This window comes from Bombina bombina, chromosome 6, assembly GCF_027579735.1.
Source record: "Bombina bombina isolate aBomBom1 chromosome 6, aBomBom1.pri, whole genome shotgun sequence".
NCBI classification, from domain to species: domain Eukaryota; kingdom Metazoa; phylum Chordata; class Amphibia; order Anura; family Bombinatoridae; genus Bombina; species Bombina bombina.
The window spans coordinates 606,646,798-606,666,757 of record NC_069504.1 but is presented as its reverse complement, the minus strand read 5'-3'; the positions used below and the strand labels follow the sequence as shown (position 1 = coordinate 606,666,757).

At 39.8% G+C, this 19,960-nt stretch overlaps 1 protein-coding gene across 1 annotated transcript in view; it reads right to left on the bottom strand.

Moving 5' to 3' along the window:
- IGF1R (insulin like growth factor 1 receptor) overlaps positions 1 to 19,960 on the bottom strand; it is an 857,678-nt gene that overhangs the window by 159,100 nt on the left and 678,618 nt on the right. Inside the window, exon 14 of the mRNA XM_053717616.1 lies at positions 18,690 to 18,760. Within this exon, the coding sequence (XP_053573591.1) occupies positions 18,690 to 18,760 (71 nt within the window). The remainder of the gene's footprint in view (positions 1 to 18,689; positions 18,761 to 19,960) is intronic.

The following is a 19,960-nucleotide window of genomic DNA, read 5'->3' as shown; positions in this document are numbered from 1 at the left end:
GAGATGAAGTAACTTCAGTTGGGGGAAACAGTTAGCAGACTTTTCTGCTTAAGGTATGACTAGCCATATTTCTAACAAGACCATGTAATGCTGGAAGGCTGTCATTTCCCCTCATGGGGACCGGTAAGCCATTTTCTTTGTCAAGCAAACAGAATAAAGGGCTTAATATGGGCTATAAAACTGGTAGACACTTTTATGATCGATTGCTTTATTTGGGCATTTTATACATGTTTATGCTGATAATTCTCATTTATAAACTTGGGGAACGTTTTTTAACGGCAGGCACTATGTTAGACACCTTTTCCAGTCAGGGAGGGCCTTCCCAGTTGTAGGCTGAGCCTCATTTTCGCGCCATTACTGCGCAGTTGTTTTTTGAGAGCAAGACATGCAGATGCATGTGTGAGGATCTGAAAGTAGCTGGAAAAGTTTCTAGAAGGCGTCACTTGGTATCTTATTCCCCTCTGGGCTTGGTTAGGTCACAGCAAAGGCTATAGCTGGGACTGTATAGGGGTTAAATTTGTAAACGGCTCCGGTTCCGTTATTTTAAGGGTTAAAGCTCTGAAAATTGGTGTGCAATACTCTTAATGCTTTAAGACACTGTGGTGAAATTTTGGTAATTTTTGAACAATTCCTTCATACTTTTTCAAAAACAGCATTTAAACGTTTATTAGACTGAACGTCAAGAGGACTGGTTACCTCAATATCCAAAGTAATTAACACTTCTTTTTAATAAAGAACGCATATACTCTATTTTAAATAAATAAGTAGATTTGTCAGTGTCAATGTCTGAGGAAGGATCTTCTGTATCAGATAGATCCTCATCAGAGGAGGATAAATTATTATGTTGTTGGTCATTTGAAATTTCATCAACTGAATGATAAGTTTTAAAAGACCTTTTACATTTATTAGAAGGTGGAAATGCAGACAAAGCCTTCTGGATAGAATCAGAAACAAATTCTTTAAAATTCATAGGTATATCATGTACATTAGAAGTTGAAGGAACTGCAACTGGCAATGTACTATTACTGATGGACACACTATCTGCATGTAAAAGTTTATCATGACAACTATTGCATATAACATTCGGCAAAATAATTTCTAAAATCTTACAACAAATGCACTTAGCTTTGGTAGTACCGATGTCAGGCAGCAATGTTCCAGCAGAAACTTCTGAGGCAGGATGAGATTGAGACATCTTGCAAAATGTAAAAGAAAAACAACATATAAAGCAAAATTATCAATTTCCTTATATGACCGTTTCAGGAATGGGAAAAAATTAAAATAGCATAGCCCTCTGATAGAGAAAAAGGCAAGAGGCAAACATCAATGGGGTATTAAAATAATGAAAAAGTTTGGCGCCAAGTATGACGCACAACGTAACTGAATTTTTTTTTGGCGCCAATAATAACCGGAAATGACACACTCGCGTCACTAATGACTCAACTGTGTGTAAGGCTTCAAGTATGACGCCAGAAATGACAAAGTTACGTCATAGACGTATTTTTCGCGCCAAAAATGACGCAATAAAGTCTAGCATTTGGCGCACCCGTGGGCCTAATACCGCCCGCAATTTGCAAGAAGTAGTCAATTGAAAAAAAGACTAAACCCCAGGTAAGAAAAAAATTCTTAAAAAATGTTTATTTTCCCCAAATATGAAACTGACAGTCTGCAGAAGGAAATACATGAACCTGACTCATGGCAAATATAAGTACAATACATATATTTAGAACTGTATATAAATGCATAAAGTGCCAAACCATAGCTGGGGTGTCTTAAGTAATAAAAAACATACTTACCAAAAGACACCCACCCACATATAGCAGATAGCCAAACCAGTACTGAAACAGATATCAGTAGAGGTAATGTTAAATTGAGAGTATATCGTCTGAAAAGGGAGGTAGGAGATGAATCTCTACGACCGATAACAGAGAACCTATGAAATAGACCCCCGTTAGGGAAATCATTGTATTCAATAAGTGATACTCCCTTCACGTCCCTCTGACATTCGCTGTACTCTGAGAGGAATCGGGCTTCAACAATGCTGAGAAGCGCATATCAGCGTAGAAATCTTAGCACAAACTTACTTCATCACCTCCATAGGAGGCAAAGTTTGTAAAACTGAATTGTGGGTGTGGTGATCCTGATCAGAGCCTTAACGAAGGATTGCATGTCAGGAAGCTCCGCGAGCCTCTTGTGTAGCAAAACAGAAAGTTCCGAAATCTGTCCCCTCAGGTAACTGGCAGAATGGCCCTTCTCCAGACCCTCCTGGAGAAAGGAAATAATCCTGGCAGCCTTGACCTTATGCCAGGCGAAACCACGCTCTCCACACCTTATGATAGATGCGACGAGTAAAAGGCTTACAAGCCTGAATGAGAGTGTCAATAACTCTCTCTGAAAAACCTCTTTTGGCTAAGACTAAGCGTTCAATCTCCACGCAGTCAGCCTCAGAGAATCTAGATTTTTGATGAACAAAAGGACCCTGTTTTCAGCAGATCCCTGCAGCAAGGTAACTGCCACGGAGGAGATGAGGACATTTCCACCAGATCCGCGAACCACATTCTTCGCGGCCACAATGGACCAATCAGTTTTACTGAAGCCAGCTAACGCTTGATGCGGGCCACTACACAAGGGAGAAGTGGTAAAGGTGGAAAAAAGTTAATTAGCTTGAACCTCCAAGACACTGCTAATGCATCTGTTAGCTTCGCCTGAAGATCCCTGGACCGCGACCCATATCTGGGCAGCTTGGAATTGAGCCGGGATGCCATAAGATCTAACTCCATCTGTTGCAAATCTCTGCAAACACCTCGGGATGGAGAGACCATTCCTCCAGATGAAAGGATTGTCTGCTGAGGAAATCCTCTTCCCAGTTGTCCACGTGCGGAATGCGGAACTCTGACAGCGAGCAGTTGTGGGCCTCCGCCCACTCCAGAATCCGAGATACTTCCCTCATTGCTAGGGAGCTCCTCATTCCCCCCTGATGGTTGATGTAAGCCACCAAAATTATGTTGTCTGATTGGAATCTGATAAACTGGGACGAACCCAGAAGAGCCAAGCCTTCAGAGCATTGAAGATCGCTCGAAGTTCCAAAATGTTGATCGGGAGGAGGGATTCCTCTCGAGTCCACAGGCCCTGTGCCTTCCTGGCACCCCAAATGGCCCCCCTGAGAGACTTGCATCCATAGTCACAATCTCCCAGGATGGTCTCAAGAAGGATGTCCCTTGGGACAGGTGATCTGGACAGAGCCACCAGGAGAGAATGATCGCCGTTCTACTGTCGCAGCATGCACAGCTGAAGTGGTCTGAGATGGAATCTGGCAAAAGGAATGTATGTCCATGCTGGACACCATGAGACCAAACACCTCCATAAACCAAGCCATGTAGGGCCTTAAGGAGGTCTGGAGGGCAAGACAAGCGGAAGTTAGTGTGTAACGTCTCTGATCTGTAAGAAATATCCTCATGGATATGGAGTCTATTATAGTACCCAGGAATTCCACCCAGGTACTGGGAATAAGATAACTCTTTTTAAAGTTTATCTTCCATCCATGAGATCGAAGAGATAGAAGGGCTTTAAAATGGTCCTCTGCCAGACGACAAGATGGAGCTTGAACCAGAATATCGTCCAAGTATGGCGCTACTGCTATACCTCTGGTTCTGGCCACTGCAAGTATAGCCTCTAGAACCTTCGTAAAAACTCTTGGAGCAGTAGCTAGACCAAAAGGAATTGCAATAAACTGGAAGTGCTGGACCAGGAACGCAAATCTTAGGAACTTGAAGTGTTCCCTGTGAATTGGAACGTGAAGGTAAGTATCCTTCAGATCTATTGTAGTCATGAACTGTCCTTCCTGAACTAAGAAAAGGATGGACCTTATAGTCTCCATCTTGAATAAGGGGACAGACAGGAACTTGTTTAAGCACTTTAGGTCCAGAATCGGGCGGAAAGTTCCGTCCTTCTTTGGGACCACAAAAAGGTTTGAATAGTATTCCAGACCTCTTTCTGTAAGCTGTACCGGGACAATGACTCCAAGGGAGGAGAGATCCCTCACGCACCCCAGAAAGGCTACTCTCTTTTCTGGCCTTGAACGTTTGGCAAGAGGAATCTGCCCCTGGTTGGATGAGACTTGAAACCTATCCTGTATCCCTGAGCGATGACCTCTAGGACCCAAGGGTTTTGTACATCCCCAAACCAAGCGTCCGAAAAGAGCGACAGTCTGCCCCTACACGATCCAGGGCTGGATCGGGGGGCTGCCCCTTCATGCCAACTTTGCCTCGGCAGGCTTCTTGTTCTGCTTGGATTTATTCCAGGACTGAGCCGGCTTCCAAGTCCCCTTGGATTGCTCAGGCTTTGCGGAGGGATGATGACATTGGGATTTATCCGAACGAAAGGAACTAAAATTAGGACCTTGTCCTTTAGTGTTGATTTTCTTTTCCTGCGGTAAAAAGGCACCTTTGCCTCCAGTAACCATGGAGATAATCAAGTCCAGGCCTGGACTAAATAGAATCTTTCCCCTTAAATGGGAGGGTGTCAGGATATAAGTGTTATTAAATAATATATATATATATATATATATATTTATCTACACCAAATAATTCATTTATTTGTGAAGCTATTTGTAACACAATCCCCCTTTTTATTAGTCAAAGACTTCTAAAGAACAATATAAGAGATAATGAGATCACTTCAAAGGACCTTTGTTATAGCCACTGACCCCCTCACTGCTCAAGACATCAAAGAGAGCGTAAAAGGGAAACATTTGTTTCAATTAGTGAAGTTGACGAACCCCTGCAATCAGGTAGTCAGTCTACAATATTCAACTCTTTTGAAGCCCAAGTGTATGCACACACAAATATAGGTTTTCAGGAGAGGTAGTCACTTTGCATGCAAGAGTTAATTACCCTATGCCGAGTTGAATACACAGAACCCCAGACTTTGTGGCAGTTAAGATCTTAATGGCAGAAACATATGTCTTTTTGAAAGCATAAGAATCTGGGAGGATTTAAAATTTAAACAAATTATCTATATAGTTTTCAAATATTTAGATGTGTACCGCAGACTGCCTTAATAATATACTGTATATAATGATCTAAGAGATACATCACATGTTCTGCTTGGATTTATTCCAGGACTGAGCCGGCTTCCAAGTCCCCTTGGATTGCTCAGGCTTTGCGGAGGGATGATGACATTGGGATTTATCCGAACGAAAGGAACTAAAATTAGGACCTTGTCCTTTAGTGTTGATTTTCTTTTCCTGCGGTAAAAAGGCACCTTTGCCTCCAGTAACCATGGAGATAATCAAGTCCAGGCCTGGACTAAATAGAATCTTTCCCCTTAAATGGGAGGGTGTCAGGATATAAGTGTTATTAAATAATATATATATATATATATATATATATATTTATCTACACCAAATAATTCATTTATTTGTGAAGCTATTTGTAACACAACCCCCCTTTTTATTAGTCAAAGACTTCTAAAGAACAATATAAGAGATAATGAGATCACTTCAAAGGACCTTTGTTATAGCCACTGACCCCCTCACTGCTCAAGACATCAAAAAGAGCGTAAAAGGGAAACATTTGTTTCAATTAGTGAAGTTGACGAACCCCTGCAATCAGGTAGTCAGTCTACAATATTCAACTCTTTTGAAGCCCAAGTGTATGCACACACAAATATAGGTTTTCAGGAGAGGTAGTCACTTTGCATGCAAGAGTTAATTACCCTATGCCGAGTTGAATACACAGAACCCCAGACTTTGTGGCAGTTAAGATCTTAATGGCAGAAACATATGTCTTTTTGAAAGCATAAGAATCTGGGAGGATTTAAAATTTAAACAAATTATCTATATAGTTTTCAAATATTTAGATGTGTACCGCAGACTGCCTTAATAATATACTGTATATAATGATCTAAGAGATACATCACATGTTACATACTGTGTTGGATATAATGAGTTAAAAATAAATATCTGCATTGATATTTATAAATGTTTGACTTATTTCAAAATAACAACATCCGTTTCTTTATTTTTCAGACATGTAATAAACCAACAAGATGCCCTATGAATATTGGTCATAAACATAAGTCCAGACACTGAATATTTAAATGATATCCACAAGTATACAATATGTATAATAACTGGGAAAGATGACAATATGCTTCTTCTAAAATATTATAAATAGTATATCATGTTTAGTATGAAAATACTCAGACTAAATGGTATTACATAGGCCATGTATGGAACATATAGTTATTAAAACTAGGAGATTATAAGTGTAGAAAAATAGGCATTTGATAAAAATATATATAAGAATCTGTATTTACTGTTAGCAGTATTGATGGTGAGACTGCATTTCTGGTTGTCTGCTGCCACCAATAGTTCAGAAATGGTATTGCAGCCAAAAGGGGTTGGCTGTTATTAATTAAAATACATGCATTTCCAAGAGCCGATGAAGGGACAAGCATCCGTTTGATGCGTATCCAAAAGGTTCACCAATAATTACAAAATAAATGCGGGCTTATCATATGATAAAAGCTCATGCAATAGGAGAGAAAGGGTCTTTTGCTGGAATTTTGACTGACTCACAACTGCTGCCTTTGGAACACAGTCTCTATAAAGCAAAACTGGGCCTAACATAATTTTCCATAAATTCCAATACCTTTCTTATTTATGACAGTGAACTGGATTAATCTGAAAAAGCTGAAACTTTCAAATTGCTTTATTTGGTGATGTATGTGGTTGCTCTATATTTTTTATGTTTTAAATCAAGGTATTCTAAAACTATAGTTATATCGTAGTGTGATTAAAAATGAGATTTATTCTTATATTTAATATTAGACCAAGGGTAGTAAGTATATTGGTATTAAATATTAATGTTTAGAAAGAAATGTTTGTATTTTTATATCATAAATTAATTACAGTTATTGCTATATATATATATATTTTAGAATTTGTTTTATTGTGGCGAATAAGAGGTTATTTCAGCTCAGATTAATTGGCATATAAATTGGCTGTTGCATTAATAATAATATACAATTTCTGGTGTTTTTAAATGAAGTTATATAAAACCAATTGTGGGCTAAATAGTTTAACTATTCTTGTCTGAAAGTTATCTTAAATCTATTGAGATCCAGTAAGATTTGTGTGAAGTATCTTGTTATATTGTTTAACTAAGCACTGTTAAGTTAGCGGTCCATATTCGGGTATTTTATTGTGGTATTTTAATGCAATTCATTGTAAGTAAGATTAATATTGGAGATATATTTTTTATGATCTGTTGTATAGAATATTTTAACGGAATAAGCGTGCATAATTTATTCATAATCTAGTTTCTACATAAATATAATTCAAGGTGTCTATAGAGGTAACTAATCAAGAACTAAGGAATACATATTAATTTTTAATTGTTACTTATATAAATTCTATTGGTTGGCAACTGCTAAGATAATAATAAATAATAATTTTGTAACATGGTATATACCAACAAGGGAAAGAAGTCTTGACTTCAAAGTCATATCCGCAGACCAGAACTTCAGCCAGAGTGCCCTACAGAAAAACCTGAAGTCTTGGAATTCAGGAGAATAATTTGCATATTCGCATCACAAATAAAAGGATTAGACTTAATTCTTTCCTGGATCACGTTGAGGGGACCCTCCACCTCGATCAACTCACATGGAGTCGCACCAGTAGGAAGCCGCTCCAGCAACCGCAGCAACAGTCGCGGTCGGTTGAAAAAAATATCCCGTATGTTGAAACATCCTCCTTAACAGAGTTTCTATTTTCTTATCCATGGGCTCTTTAAAAGACGAACTATTCTCAAGCAGGATAGTAGTGGACGGGTATTAGATTTAAGTAAAGAGGGTGTACCCTCTAAAGCATCAGAATCCTCCATAGCTTGCGCTTATAAAGCAGACTATAGATAATAAGATAAAATGGCACCTTTATACCCCCAATGCCTGGGGCACTCACCACCTCCTATGACTCGGGCCAAACAGAGAAACCGCTTCTTCTCCTGTAAACCGCATGGTCAGGAAAGAGGAAATCAGCGTAACCACACCCGGTCACATGCTGCGCAATGCAGGACCGCCCCTGCTATAGGAAAAAAGTGTGCCAAGCCTTTTAGGCTGCTCAGCTTCCAAAAATGAAAATAAAACCTGTACGATCCAATATCTGCCTGAGCCACATCTCACATATGTTACCGCATAATCATAATAAATAAAATTATGTGATTAATCCCCCCTGTTCAACAATCCCCCTCCGGAAATATTAACCCTTGATTCCAAACAGATAAAAGGAGCCACACTTTGACCCTGTCTTCTTGCGTTATCATATGTGTATAAAAAAAATAAACAATCTTACTGGAATCTATGCCGTGGAACAGAAACACTGCCTCTCAAGTTTGACATTCTTGTAGCATCGCTCCTGACATGGACATGAGTGATGAAAGCAGGCAGTGAAACTCGTCAACACTGATTGCTTAGGAGATGTTAATACGAGTCTGGATGGGTTCGCAGAAAGACTCTCCCTGCATCTCCAGGCCCCAACATTCGTCAATGCTCTCACTGAGAGGCTGACAAGACTACTTAAAACCCCAGTCCCATTTCGAAGGATAGATACCCTTCATAAGGAACTACTCAGAATCTTCTGATACTTCTCTGCCAACCTCCTGTGACGAAAGGCAAAGAATGACTGGGATATGAGGGAAGTGGGGGGGAGTATTTAAGCCTTTGGCTGGGGTGTCTTTGCCTCCTCCTGGTGACCAGGTTCAGTATTTTCTAACAGTAAGGAATGATGCCGTGGACTCTCCATTTAAATAATTAAATTATTTGGCGCCAAGTATGACACGCAACGCAAAATGAAATTTTTTGGCGCTAACATCCGGAAATTACGCAACTCGCGTCATGGCAGACGCAACCTTGTGCAAGGAAAACCTGGCGTCAACTAAGACACCGGAAATTATGACTTTGCGTCACCGAATATACCTTCACGCCAAAAAATTCTCGCGCCAAGAATGACGCAATAAATATCAGCATTTTGTGACCTTGCGAGCCTAATTTTGCCAGCGAAAATACCTAAATATGTTTCTCAATTTTTAAACTGATAGTCTGCAAAAAGGAAATATACATAAACCTGACTCATGGCAAATATAAGTACAATACATATATTTGAAACTTTATATTAATACATAAAGTGCCAAACCATAGCTGAGAGTGTCTTAAGTAATAAAAATATACTTACTGAAACACACCCATCCACACAAGCAGATAGCCAAACCAGTACTGAAAAAGTATCAGTACAGGTAATGAAATATGAGAGTATATCATCGATCTGAAAAGGGAGGTAGGAGATGAATCTCTACGACCAATAACAGAGAACCTTTGAAAAGATTTCCCATGAGGAAAACCATAGAATCAATAGGTGATACTCTCTTCACATCCTCTGACAAACACTGTACTTTGAGAGGAATCGGGCTTCAAAACGCTGAGAAGCGCATATCACAGAAGAAAATCAAGCACAAACTTACTTCATTACCTCCGTAGGAGGCACAGTTTGTAAAACGGAATTGTGGGTGTGGTGAAGGGTGTATTTAAAGGCATTTTGAGGTTTGGGGAAACTTTGCCCCTCCTGGTAGGATTGTATATCGCATATGTCACTAGCTCAAGGACTCTTGCCAATTAATGAAAGAAACAGCTATTTCCGCTGAGAAATTAAACCAAAAAAATAAGTTTTATTAAAAAAAAAAAAAAAACTCAAATCATAGGCACTAGAATCAAACAGACAACTGCCTGAAGAACCTTTCTACCAAAGGCTGCTTCCGAAGAAGCAAACACATCAAAATGGTAAAATTTAGTAAATGTATGCAAAGAAGACCAAGTTGCTGCTTTGCAAATTTGATCAACTGAAGCTTCATTCTTGAAAGCTTTAGATGTGATCTAGTAGAATGAGCTGTAATTCGCCGAGGCGGAGACTGCCCCGCCTCCAAATAAGCTTTGTGAATCAAAAGCTTCAACCAAGATGCCAAGGAAAGGGCAGAGGCTTTCTAGACAAATCAGGATCTGATAGCTGTACTAGACTGTCCAACCAAAAAGTTGAAGCAGCAGCAACATCAGCTATAGAAATAGCAGGTCTAAGAATATAGCCAGTATGTAAATATGCCTTACTAAGATAAGATTCAATCTTACTATCCAAGGAATCCTTAAAAGAAGTACTACTTTCCATAGGAATAGTAGTACGTTTAGCAAGAGTAGAAATAGCGCCATCAACCTTAGGGACTTTTTCCCAAAGCTCTAAATTGGACACAGGTAAAGGATACAATTTTTTAAACCTAGAAGAAGTATTAAAAAAAAAAAAGTACCAGGCTTAGACCATTCCTTAGTAATCATATTAGAGATAGCATCTGGAATAGGAAAAACTTCAGGAGTAACCTCAGGAGTCTTAAATACAGAATTTAAACGATTATTAGCTTTGCTATCAGGACTAGACTCCTCAATACCCAATGTAAACAATACTTTCTTTAATAGAGAACGAATATGTTCAATTTTTAATAAAAAAGAAGATTTGTCAATCTCTGTCTCTGATGCACTGAAAATACGCAACTCACGTCATAACAGACGTGACTTTGCTGCAAAAAACAGAATTTATGCTTACCTGATAAATTACTTTCTCCAACGGTGTGTCCGGTCCACGGTGTCATCCATAACTTGTGGGAATATCTCTTCCCCAACAGGTAATGGCAAAGAGTACAGCAAAAGCTGTCCATATAGTCCCTCCTAGGCTCTGCCCACCCCAGTCATTCGACCAACGGACAGGAGAAAAAACAGGAGAAACTATAGGGTGCCGTGGTGACTGTAGTTAAAGAAATAAATTTATCAATCCTGATTAAAAAACCAGGGCGGGCCGTGGACCGGACACACCATTGGAGAAAGTAATTTATCAGGTAAGCATAAATTCTGTTTTCTACAACATTGGTGTGTCCGGTCCACGGCGTCATCCATAACTTGTGGGAACCAATACCAAAGCTTTAGGACACGGATGAAGGGAGGGAGCCAATCAGGTTACCTAAACGGAAGGCACCACAGCTTGCAAAATCTTTCTCCCAAAAATAGCCTCCGAAGAAGCAAAAGTATCAAATTTGTAGAATTTGGCAAAAGTGTGCAGGGAAGACCAAGTCGCTGCCTTACATATCTGATCAACAGAAGCCTCGTTCTTGAAGGCCCATGTGGAAGCCACAGCCCTAGTAGAGTGAGCTGTGACTCTTTCAGGAGGCTGCCGTCCGGCAGTCTCATAAGCCAATCGGATGATGCTTTTAAGCCAAAAGGAAAGAGAGGTAGCAGTAGCTTTTTGACCTCTCCTTTTACCAGACTAGACGACAAACAGAGAAGATGTTTGTCTGAAATCCTTTGTTGCTTCTAGATAAAACTTTAAAGCACGGACTACATCTAAATTGTGTAACAAACGTTCCTTCTTTGAAACTGGATTCGGACACAAAGAAGGTACAACTATTTCCTGGTTAATATTCTTGTTGGAAACAACCTTTGGAAGAAAACCAGGTTTTGTACGCAAAACGACCTTATCTGAATGGAACACCAGATAGGGCGGAGTACACTGCAGAGCAGATAACTCAGAAACTCTTCTAGCAGAAGAAATAGCAACTAAAAACAAAACTTTCCAAGATAACAACTTAATATCTATGGAATGTAAAGGTTCAAACGGAACCCCTTGGAGAACTGAAAGAACTAAATTTAAACTCCAGGGAGGAGTCAACGGCCTGTAAACAGGCTTGATCCTGACCAAAGCCTGAACAAAGGCTTGAACATCTGGCACAGCTGCCAGTCGTTTGTGTAACAAGACAGATAAAGCAGAAATCTGTCCCTTTAGAGAACTCGCTGATAATCCCTTATCCAAACCCTCTTGTAGGAAGGAAAGGATCCTAGGAATTTTAATCTTACTCCATGAGAATCCCTTGGATTCACACCAACAGATATATCTTTTCCATATTTTATGGTAAATCTTTCTAGTTACAGGTTTTCTGGCTTGTACCAGAGTATCTATCACAGAATCCGAAAACCCACGCTTAGATAAAATCAAGCGTTCAATTTCCAAGCCGTCAGCTGGAGAGAGACTAGATTTGGATGTTCGAATGGACCCTGTACCAGAAGATCTTGTCTCAAAGGTAGCTTCCATGGTGGAGCCGATGACATATTCACCAGGTCTGCATACCAAGTCCTGCGTGGCCACGCAGGAGCTATCAAAATCACTGAGGCCCTCTCTTGTTTGATCCTGGCTACCAGCCTGGGAATGAGAGGAAACGGTGGAAAAACGTAAGCTAGGTTGAAGGTCCAAGGCGCTACTAATGCATCCACTAGAGTCGCCCTGGGATCCCTGGATCTGGACCCGTAGCAAGGAACTTTGAAGTTCTGACGAGACGCCATCAGATCCATGTCTGGAATGCCCCATAATTGCGTCAACTGGGCAAATATCTCTGGGTGGAGTTCCCACTCCCCCGGATGAAATGTCTGACGACTCAGATAATCCGCCTCCCAGTTTTCCACTCCTGGGATGTGGATTGCAGATAGGTGGCAGGAGTGATCCTCCGCCCATTTTATGATCTTGGTCACTTCTCTCATCGCCAGGGAACTCCTTGTTCCCCCCTGATGGTTGATGTAAGCAACTGTCGTCATGTTGTCTGATTGGAATCTTATGAATCTGGCCTTTGCTAGCTGAGGCCAAGCTTTGAGAGTATTGAATATCGCTCTCAGTTCCAGAATGTTTATCGGGAGAAGAGATTCTTCCCGAGACCATAGACCCTGAGCCTTCAGGGAGTCCCAGACCGCGCCCCAGCCCACTAGACTGGCGTCGGTCGTGACGATGACCCACTCTGGTCTGCGGAAGCTCATTCCCTGGGACAGATGATCCTGGGTTAGCCACCAACATAGTGAGTCTCTGGTCTCCTGATCTACTTGGATCACTGGAGACAAGTCTGTATAGTCCCCATTCCACTGTTTGAGCATGCACAGTTGTAATGGTCTTAGATGAATTCGCGCAAAAGGAACTATGTCCATTGCTGCAACCATCAATCCTACTACTTCCATGCACTGAGCTATGGAAGGTTGAGGAACAGAGTGAAGAACTTGACAAGCGTTTAGAAGCTTTGACTTTCTGACATCTGTCAGGAAAATCTTCATTTCTAACGAATCTATTATTGTCCCCAAGAAGGGGACTCTTGTCGACGGAGACAGGGAACTTTTTTCTATGTTCACCTTCCAGCCGTGAGATCTGAGAAAGGCCAGAACGATGTCTGTGTGAGCCTTTGTCCTTGAAAGAGACGACGCTTGTATCAGAATGTCGTCCAAGTAAGGTGCCACTGCAATGCCCCTTGGTCTTAAAACCGCTAGAAGGGCTCCGAGTACCTTTGTGAAAATCCTTGGAGCCGTGGCTAGCCCGAATGGGAGAGCCACAAACAGGTAATGTTTGTCCAGAAAGGCGAACCTTAGGAACTGGTGATGATCTTTGTGGATAGGAATATGTAGATACGCATCCTTTAAATCCACGGTAGTCATAAATTGACCCTCCTGGATTGAGGGTAAAATCGTTCGGATAGTTTACATTTTGAACGATGGTACTTTGAGAAATTTGTTTAGAATCTTTAAATCTAGAATTGGTCTGAAGGTTCCCTCCTTTTTGGGAACTACAAACAGATTTGAGTAAAAACCCAGTCCTTGTTCCACAATTGGAACTGGGTGTATCACTCCCATTTTTAACAGGTCTTCTACACAATGTAAGAATGCCTGTCTCTTTATTTGGTTTAAAGATAAGCGAGACATGTGGAACCTTCCCCTTGGGGGTAGTTCCTTGAATTCCAGAAGATAACCCTGAGAAACTATTTCTAGTGCCCAGGGATCCTGAACATCTCTTGCCCAAGCCTGAGCGAAGAGAGAGAGTCTGCCCCCTTACTAGATCCGCTCCCGGATCGGGGGCTGCTCCTTCATGCTGTTTTGGTAGCAGCAGCAGGCTTCTTGGCCTGTTTACCCTTGTTCCAGCCTTGCATCGGTTTCCAAGCTGGTTTGGTCTGCGAAGCATTACCCTCTTGTCTAGAGGCTGCAGAGTTGGAGGTCGGTCCGTTCCTGAAATTGCGAAAGGAACGAAAATTAGACTTATTTTTGGCCTTGAAGGGCCTATCTTGTGGGAGGGCATGGCCCTTACCCCCAGTGATGTCTGCGATAATCTCTTTCAACTCTGGTCCAAAAAGGGTTTTACCCTTGAAGGGGATGTTAAGCAATTTTGTCTTGGAAGATACATCCGCTGACCAAGACTTTAGCCAGAGCGCTCTGCGCGCCACAATTGCAAACCCAGAATTTTTCGCCGCTAATCTAGCTAACTACAAAGCGGCATCTAAAATAAAGGAATTAGCTAACTTAAGTGCGTGTATTCTGTCCATAACCTCCTCATACGGAGTCTCTCTATTGAGCGACTTTTGTAATTCCTCGAACCAGAACGACGCTGCTGTAGTGACAGGAACAATGCACGAAATGGGTTGTAGGAGGTAACCTTGCTGAACAAAAATCTTTTTAAGCAAACCTTCCAATTTTTTATCCATAGGATCTTTGAAAGCACAATTATCCTTGATAGGAATAGTAGTGCGCTTGTTTAGTGTAGAAACTGCCCCCTCGACCTTAGGGACTGTCTGCCATAAGTCCTTTCTGGGGTCGACCATAGGAAATAATTTCTTAAATATAGGAGGGGGAACAAAAGGTATGCCAGGCTTCTCCCACTCCTTGTTCACTATGTCCGCCACCCGCTTGGGTATAGGAAAAGCGTCGGGGTGCACCGGAACCTCTAGGAACTTGTCCATCTTACACAATTTTTCTGGAATGACCAGGTTGTCACAATCATCCAGAGTAGATAAAACCTCCTTAAGCAGTGCGCGGAGGTGCTCTAATTTAAATGTCACAACATCAGGTTCTGCCTGTTGAGAAATTCTACCTGAATCTGAAATTTCCCCATCTGACAAAACCTCCCTCATGGCCCCTTCAGAGTGGTGTGAGGGTATGACAGAGCAATTATCATCAGCGCCCTCCTGCTCTACAGTGTTTAAAACAGAGCAATCGCGCTTTCTCTGAAATGCAGGCATTTTGGATAAAATATTAGCTATGGATTTATCCATTACTGTCGCCAATTGTTGCATAGTAACAAGCATTGGCGCGCTAGAAGTACTAGGCGTCTCCTGCGTGGGCAAAACTGGTGTAGACACAGAGTGAGATGAAGCAGAACTATCTTTACTCTCTTCATCTGATGAATCATCTTGGGCAACCTTACTATCTGTGGCAGTACTGTCCTTACTTTGTTTGGACGCTATGGCACAATTATCACACAATTTGGAAGGGGGAGACACATTGGCTTCCATACATACAGAACATAGCTTATCTGAAGGTACAGACATGTTAAACAGGCTTAAACTTGTCAATAAAGTACAAAAAAACGTTTTAATTAAAACCGTTACTGTCTCTTTAAATTTTAAACAGGGCACACTTTATTACTGAATATGTGAAAAACAATGAAGGAATTGTTCAAATTTTACCAAATTTTCACCACAGTGTCTTAAAGCATTCAAAGTATTGCACCCAAATTTTCAGAGCTTTAACCCTTAAAATGAAGAAACCGGAGCCGGTTACAGGTTTAACCCCTCTACAGTCCCAGCTACAGCCTTTGCTGCGACTTTACCAAACCCAGGGGGGAATACAATACCAAATGAAGCCTTCTAGGAACCTTTTCAACTACTTTCAGATCCACACACATGCAGCTGCATGTCCTGCTCTCAAAAGTAACTGCGCAGTAATGGCGCGAAAATGAGGCTCAGCCTACTACAGTGAAGGCCCTTCCTGACTGAAAAGGTGTCTAAACCAGTGCCTGACGTTAAAAACGTTCCCCAAAGTTTATAAGTGTGAAATTCAACCTCAATCTGTATAAAATGCCCAAATAAAGCAATCGATCTTGCCCATAAAAGTGTCTACCAGTTTTATAGCCCATATTAAGCCCTTTATTCTGTTTGAGACTAAGAAAATGGCTTACCGGTCCCCATGAGGGGAAATGACAGCCTTCCAGCATTACACAGTCTTGTTAGAAATATGGCTAGTCATACCTTAAGCAGAAAAGTCTGCTAACTGTTTCCCCCAACTGAAGTTATTTCATCTCAACAGTCCTATGTGGAAACAGCAAACGATTTTAGTTACTGCTGCTAAAATCATATTCCTCTCACAAACAGAACTCTTCATCTTTTTCTGTTTCAGAGTAAATAGTACATACCAGCACTATTTTAAAATAACAAACTCTTGATAGTAGAACAAAAAACTACAACTAAACACCACATACTCTTAACCATCTCCGTGGAGATGTTGCCTGTGCAACGGCAAAGAGAATGACTGGGGTGGGCGGAGCCTAGGAGGGACTATATGGACAGCTTTTGCTGTACTCTTTGCCATTTCCTGTTGGGGAAGAGATATTCCCACAAGTTATGGATGACGCCGTGGACCGGACACACCAATGTTGGAGAAATTACGCAATGAAATGACGCAACAGACGCGACCTTGCGCCAAAAATGACATAATAGCCTAATTTGCCCAGTGAAAATTTAAAAAAAGACTCCATGTTAACAGCTAACCGAAATCCCAGGTAAGAAAAAAAAAACTAAATTCTCTCAAACATAATTTCCATTCTTAAACTGTGTGACTGCAAAGGGAAACATTAAAAGACCTGACTCATGGCTAATATATGCAATATACATTAAGAACTTTATAATATAAAGTGCCTTCCATAGCAGAGAGTGTCTTAAAAATTATATATACATACCAGAAGACACTCATCCACATATAGCAGACAGCCAAACCAGTACTGAAACATATCAGCACATGTAATGGTAGATGAGTATAATGTCGATCTATAAAGGAAGGCAGCAGATGAATCCCTGTGATCAAATCAGAGAGCTCTAGAATAGATTTCCCATAGGCGAAAACATGGTATCATCAGGCAATACTCCCTTGACATCCCTCAGACAAACACTGTACTTAGAGAGGAACTGGGCTTCAATATGCTTAGAAGCACATTTCACAGAAGAAATCAAGCACATCATGCTTTACCACCTCCTAAGGATGCAAAGTTTGTAAAACTGAGGTATGAGGTGTATTTATAGGCATTTGAAGTTTGGGAAACTTTGCCCCCATCCTGGTAGGAATGTATATCCCATACATCAGTAGCTCATGGACTCTTGCCACCTATATGAAAGAAATATATACATGTGAAGGGTTATTCAGGGATTCCTGACAAATATCATTGTTACAATGTAACTATTGCTAATTTTGAGAAAAAAAAAGGTTTGGAAATAGAAAAGTGCTACTTGTACTTATTGCCCTATAATTTGCAAAAAAAGCAAAGAACATGTAAAAATTGGGTATTTCTAAACTCAGGACAAAATTTAGAAACTATTTAGCATGGGTGTTTTTTGGTGGTTGTAGATGTATAACAGATTTTGGGGGGTCAAATTTAGAAAAAGTGTGTTTTTTTTAAAAGATTTTCATCATATTTTATAATTTTTTTATAGTAAATTATAAGATATGATGAAAATAATGGTATCTTTAGAAAGTCCATTTACTAAACAGTATATAATATGTGTGGGTACAGTAAATGAGTAAGAGGAAAATTACAGCTAAACACAAACACCGCAGAAATGTAAAAATAGCCCTGGTCACTAACGGTAAGAAAATTGAAAAATGGTCTGGACACTAAGGGGTTAATGAGACATGAAACACATTTTTTTCTTCCATGATTCAGGCAGAGCACACAATTTTAATCACCTGTCCAATTTACCTCTATTATATTTGCTTCAATCTCTTGGTATCCTTTGTTGAAGGAGCAGCAACACACTACTGGGATCTAGCTGAACACATCTGGTGAGCCAATGACAAGAGGCACATATGTGCAGCCACCAATAAGCAGTTAGCTCCCAGTAGTGCATTGCTGCTGCTCCTAAGCTTACCTATGTATGCTTTCAACAATGGAAACAAGAGAATGAAGCAAATTAGATAATAGAAGTAAATTGGAAAATGGTTTAAAATTGCATGTTCTGCCTGGACAAAGCTTAATTTTTACTTCATTGTCTCTATTATAAAAGAAGTTCCCAGAATATTCCCTACAATCTAATCATGACAGCAGCAATCTATGGTGTTAGACTATAAAACTCTAGTAAATGCAGGTCTTACATTAGCTTTCAAATGGCCTCTAAAAAGAGTTCTATAATTCAGAGAACAGTAATAAAATGCATGTAAACCTAGTGCTGTATGGATTTTGTTAAGTTTAATCTTTAACCAAAACATAGCTTTTAGAAAGAAAAAAAAAAAAAAAATCTCAGTTAGCAGATAGTGTCCATGGGTTTCATTCTATGTTTAATGTTTAAAATAAATAAACCATTATCAGCTGAAAAGAAATGGAGTAATCAGAATTTTCCAGATTTGTTGTTTAATGCAAACTTTTTTTTTTTTTTTTTTTTTAAAAACATACTAATTTTAAATAAAACATATTAGAATTGGTATCCCAATGTAACTTTACTTTGCGCAATCTTGGATGAGACGTTCCACCTGCACTTTACAAGGTAGGCAATGTGCATACTTTGTCTAGTATCATATAGAAATGAAATGCTACTTACTCTCTGCTGCACTGAAATATTCAGGATTCACAGATGCGTACAGGACTCCGTTACCAAGTCTGTCACTGTTCCTACAAGAATGAGAGGCAGCTAACATTAGTTATGTGTGATAGGGCAAACTATCCTATTCATATCAAATCTCTAATGATCACACCTGTGCTCTGGAATTAAATTCTAAATCAATTAATAAACATCCATCATGTTGTGCTAAATTAGTTTAAATGACATATTAACAATTTATGGTATAATAGGTAAGTAGAATACAGCACAACAGTGTTTCTCCCCAGGGACATTTCAGTGAGTGCACCACCTGGCTGATTTTACTGAACATCCGGCTAACATTTTTGACAATATTAAGCTAAAATTAGCTATTAAAATGTTTAATTGTTTATTGGAAAAAATATCATTAAATAAATAGATGTTAAATTATGTATTATTTTTTGCTTGTGAATGTTATAATATTAGAAAGTATTACACTGTCCCCTCCCGGCTGGCATTATATTCTGTGGAGAACACTGTATAAGATGTAAATAGGAATCCATGGAAGACACTTATAGCCTAATGATCAAAAACTCAACGCCATAGAGTGAAGTCACACAACATTTTGGGGAATATTTTTTTATAGTGTAAGTCTCTTCTTTACATACAAAACCCTGCATAATGACAAACATTTCTCAAGTAAAATTTGTGTACCTAAAGTTCTCTGAGGTACCTCGCTGTACTGATGAGATTTCTTGGTTCATCTCACCTGAGCCGAGAGCTTTAGACCATCAGATCCTAAGAGCTAATATTATATCTAGCTTTGTCTCATTTTCCCCAGATACCGTATATATATATTTATTTTTTAAATGTCTGTTTTCCTCCTATACCCAACACACCAAAGTCTATGCACTCAAGTAACTAGGCTTCTCCAAAGAATTGTGCACATGGCCTGAAACAGAGGCCTAAGTAAACAGATTATGTAGCAAGGTGAGTATGGTAATGTACTAGAATATAGAGCAGTGTAGGCAGTTCAGCGATTCTTCAAGGAGTCACATAAGTATAATGACATTAAATCTTATCTTACTATGATTATACGCTGAAGGATTTTTATTTGCATGGTATATTTTTGCATTTGAAACTTATAAGAACACTGCATTTTCGAATTTATTTCACTGTACATGTGCAAATCCCCAAATCCAGAATTTCAAAATCCAAACATTCTGAAATCCAAACTTTTAAAAAAAAAAAAAAAATGTCAGAAATTGTAAGTCACAACCTTCTCTGCCTGT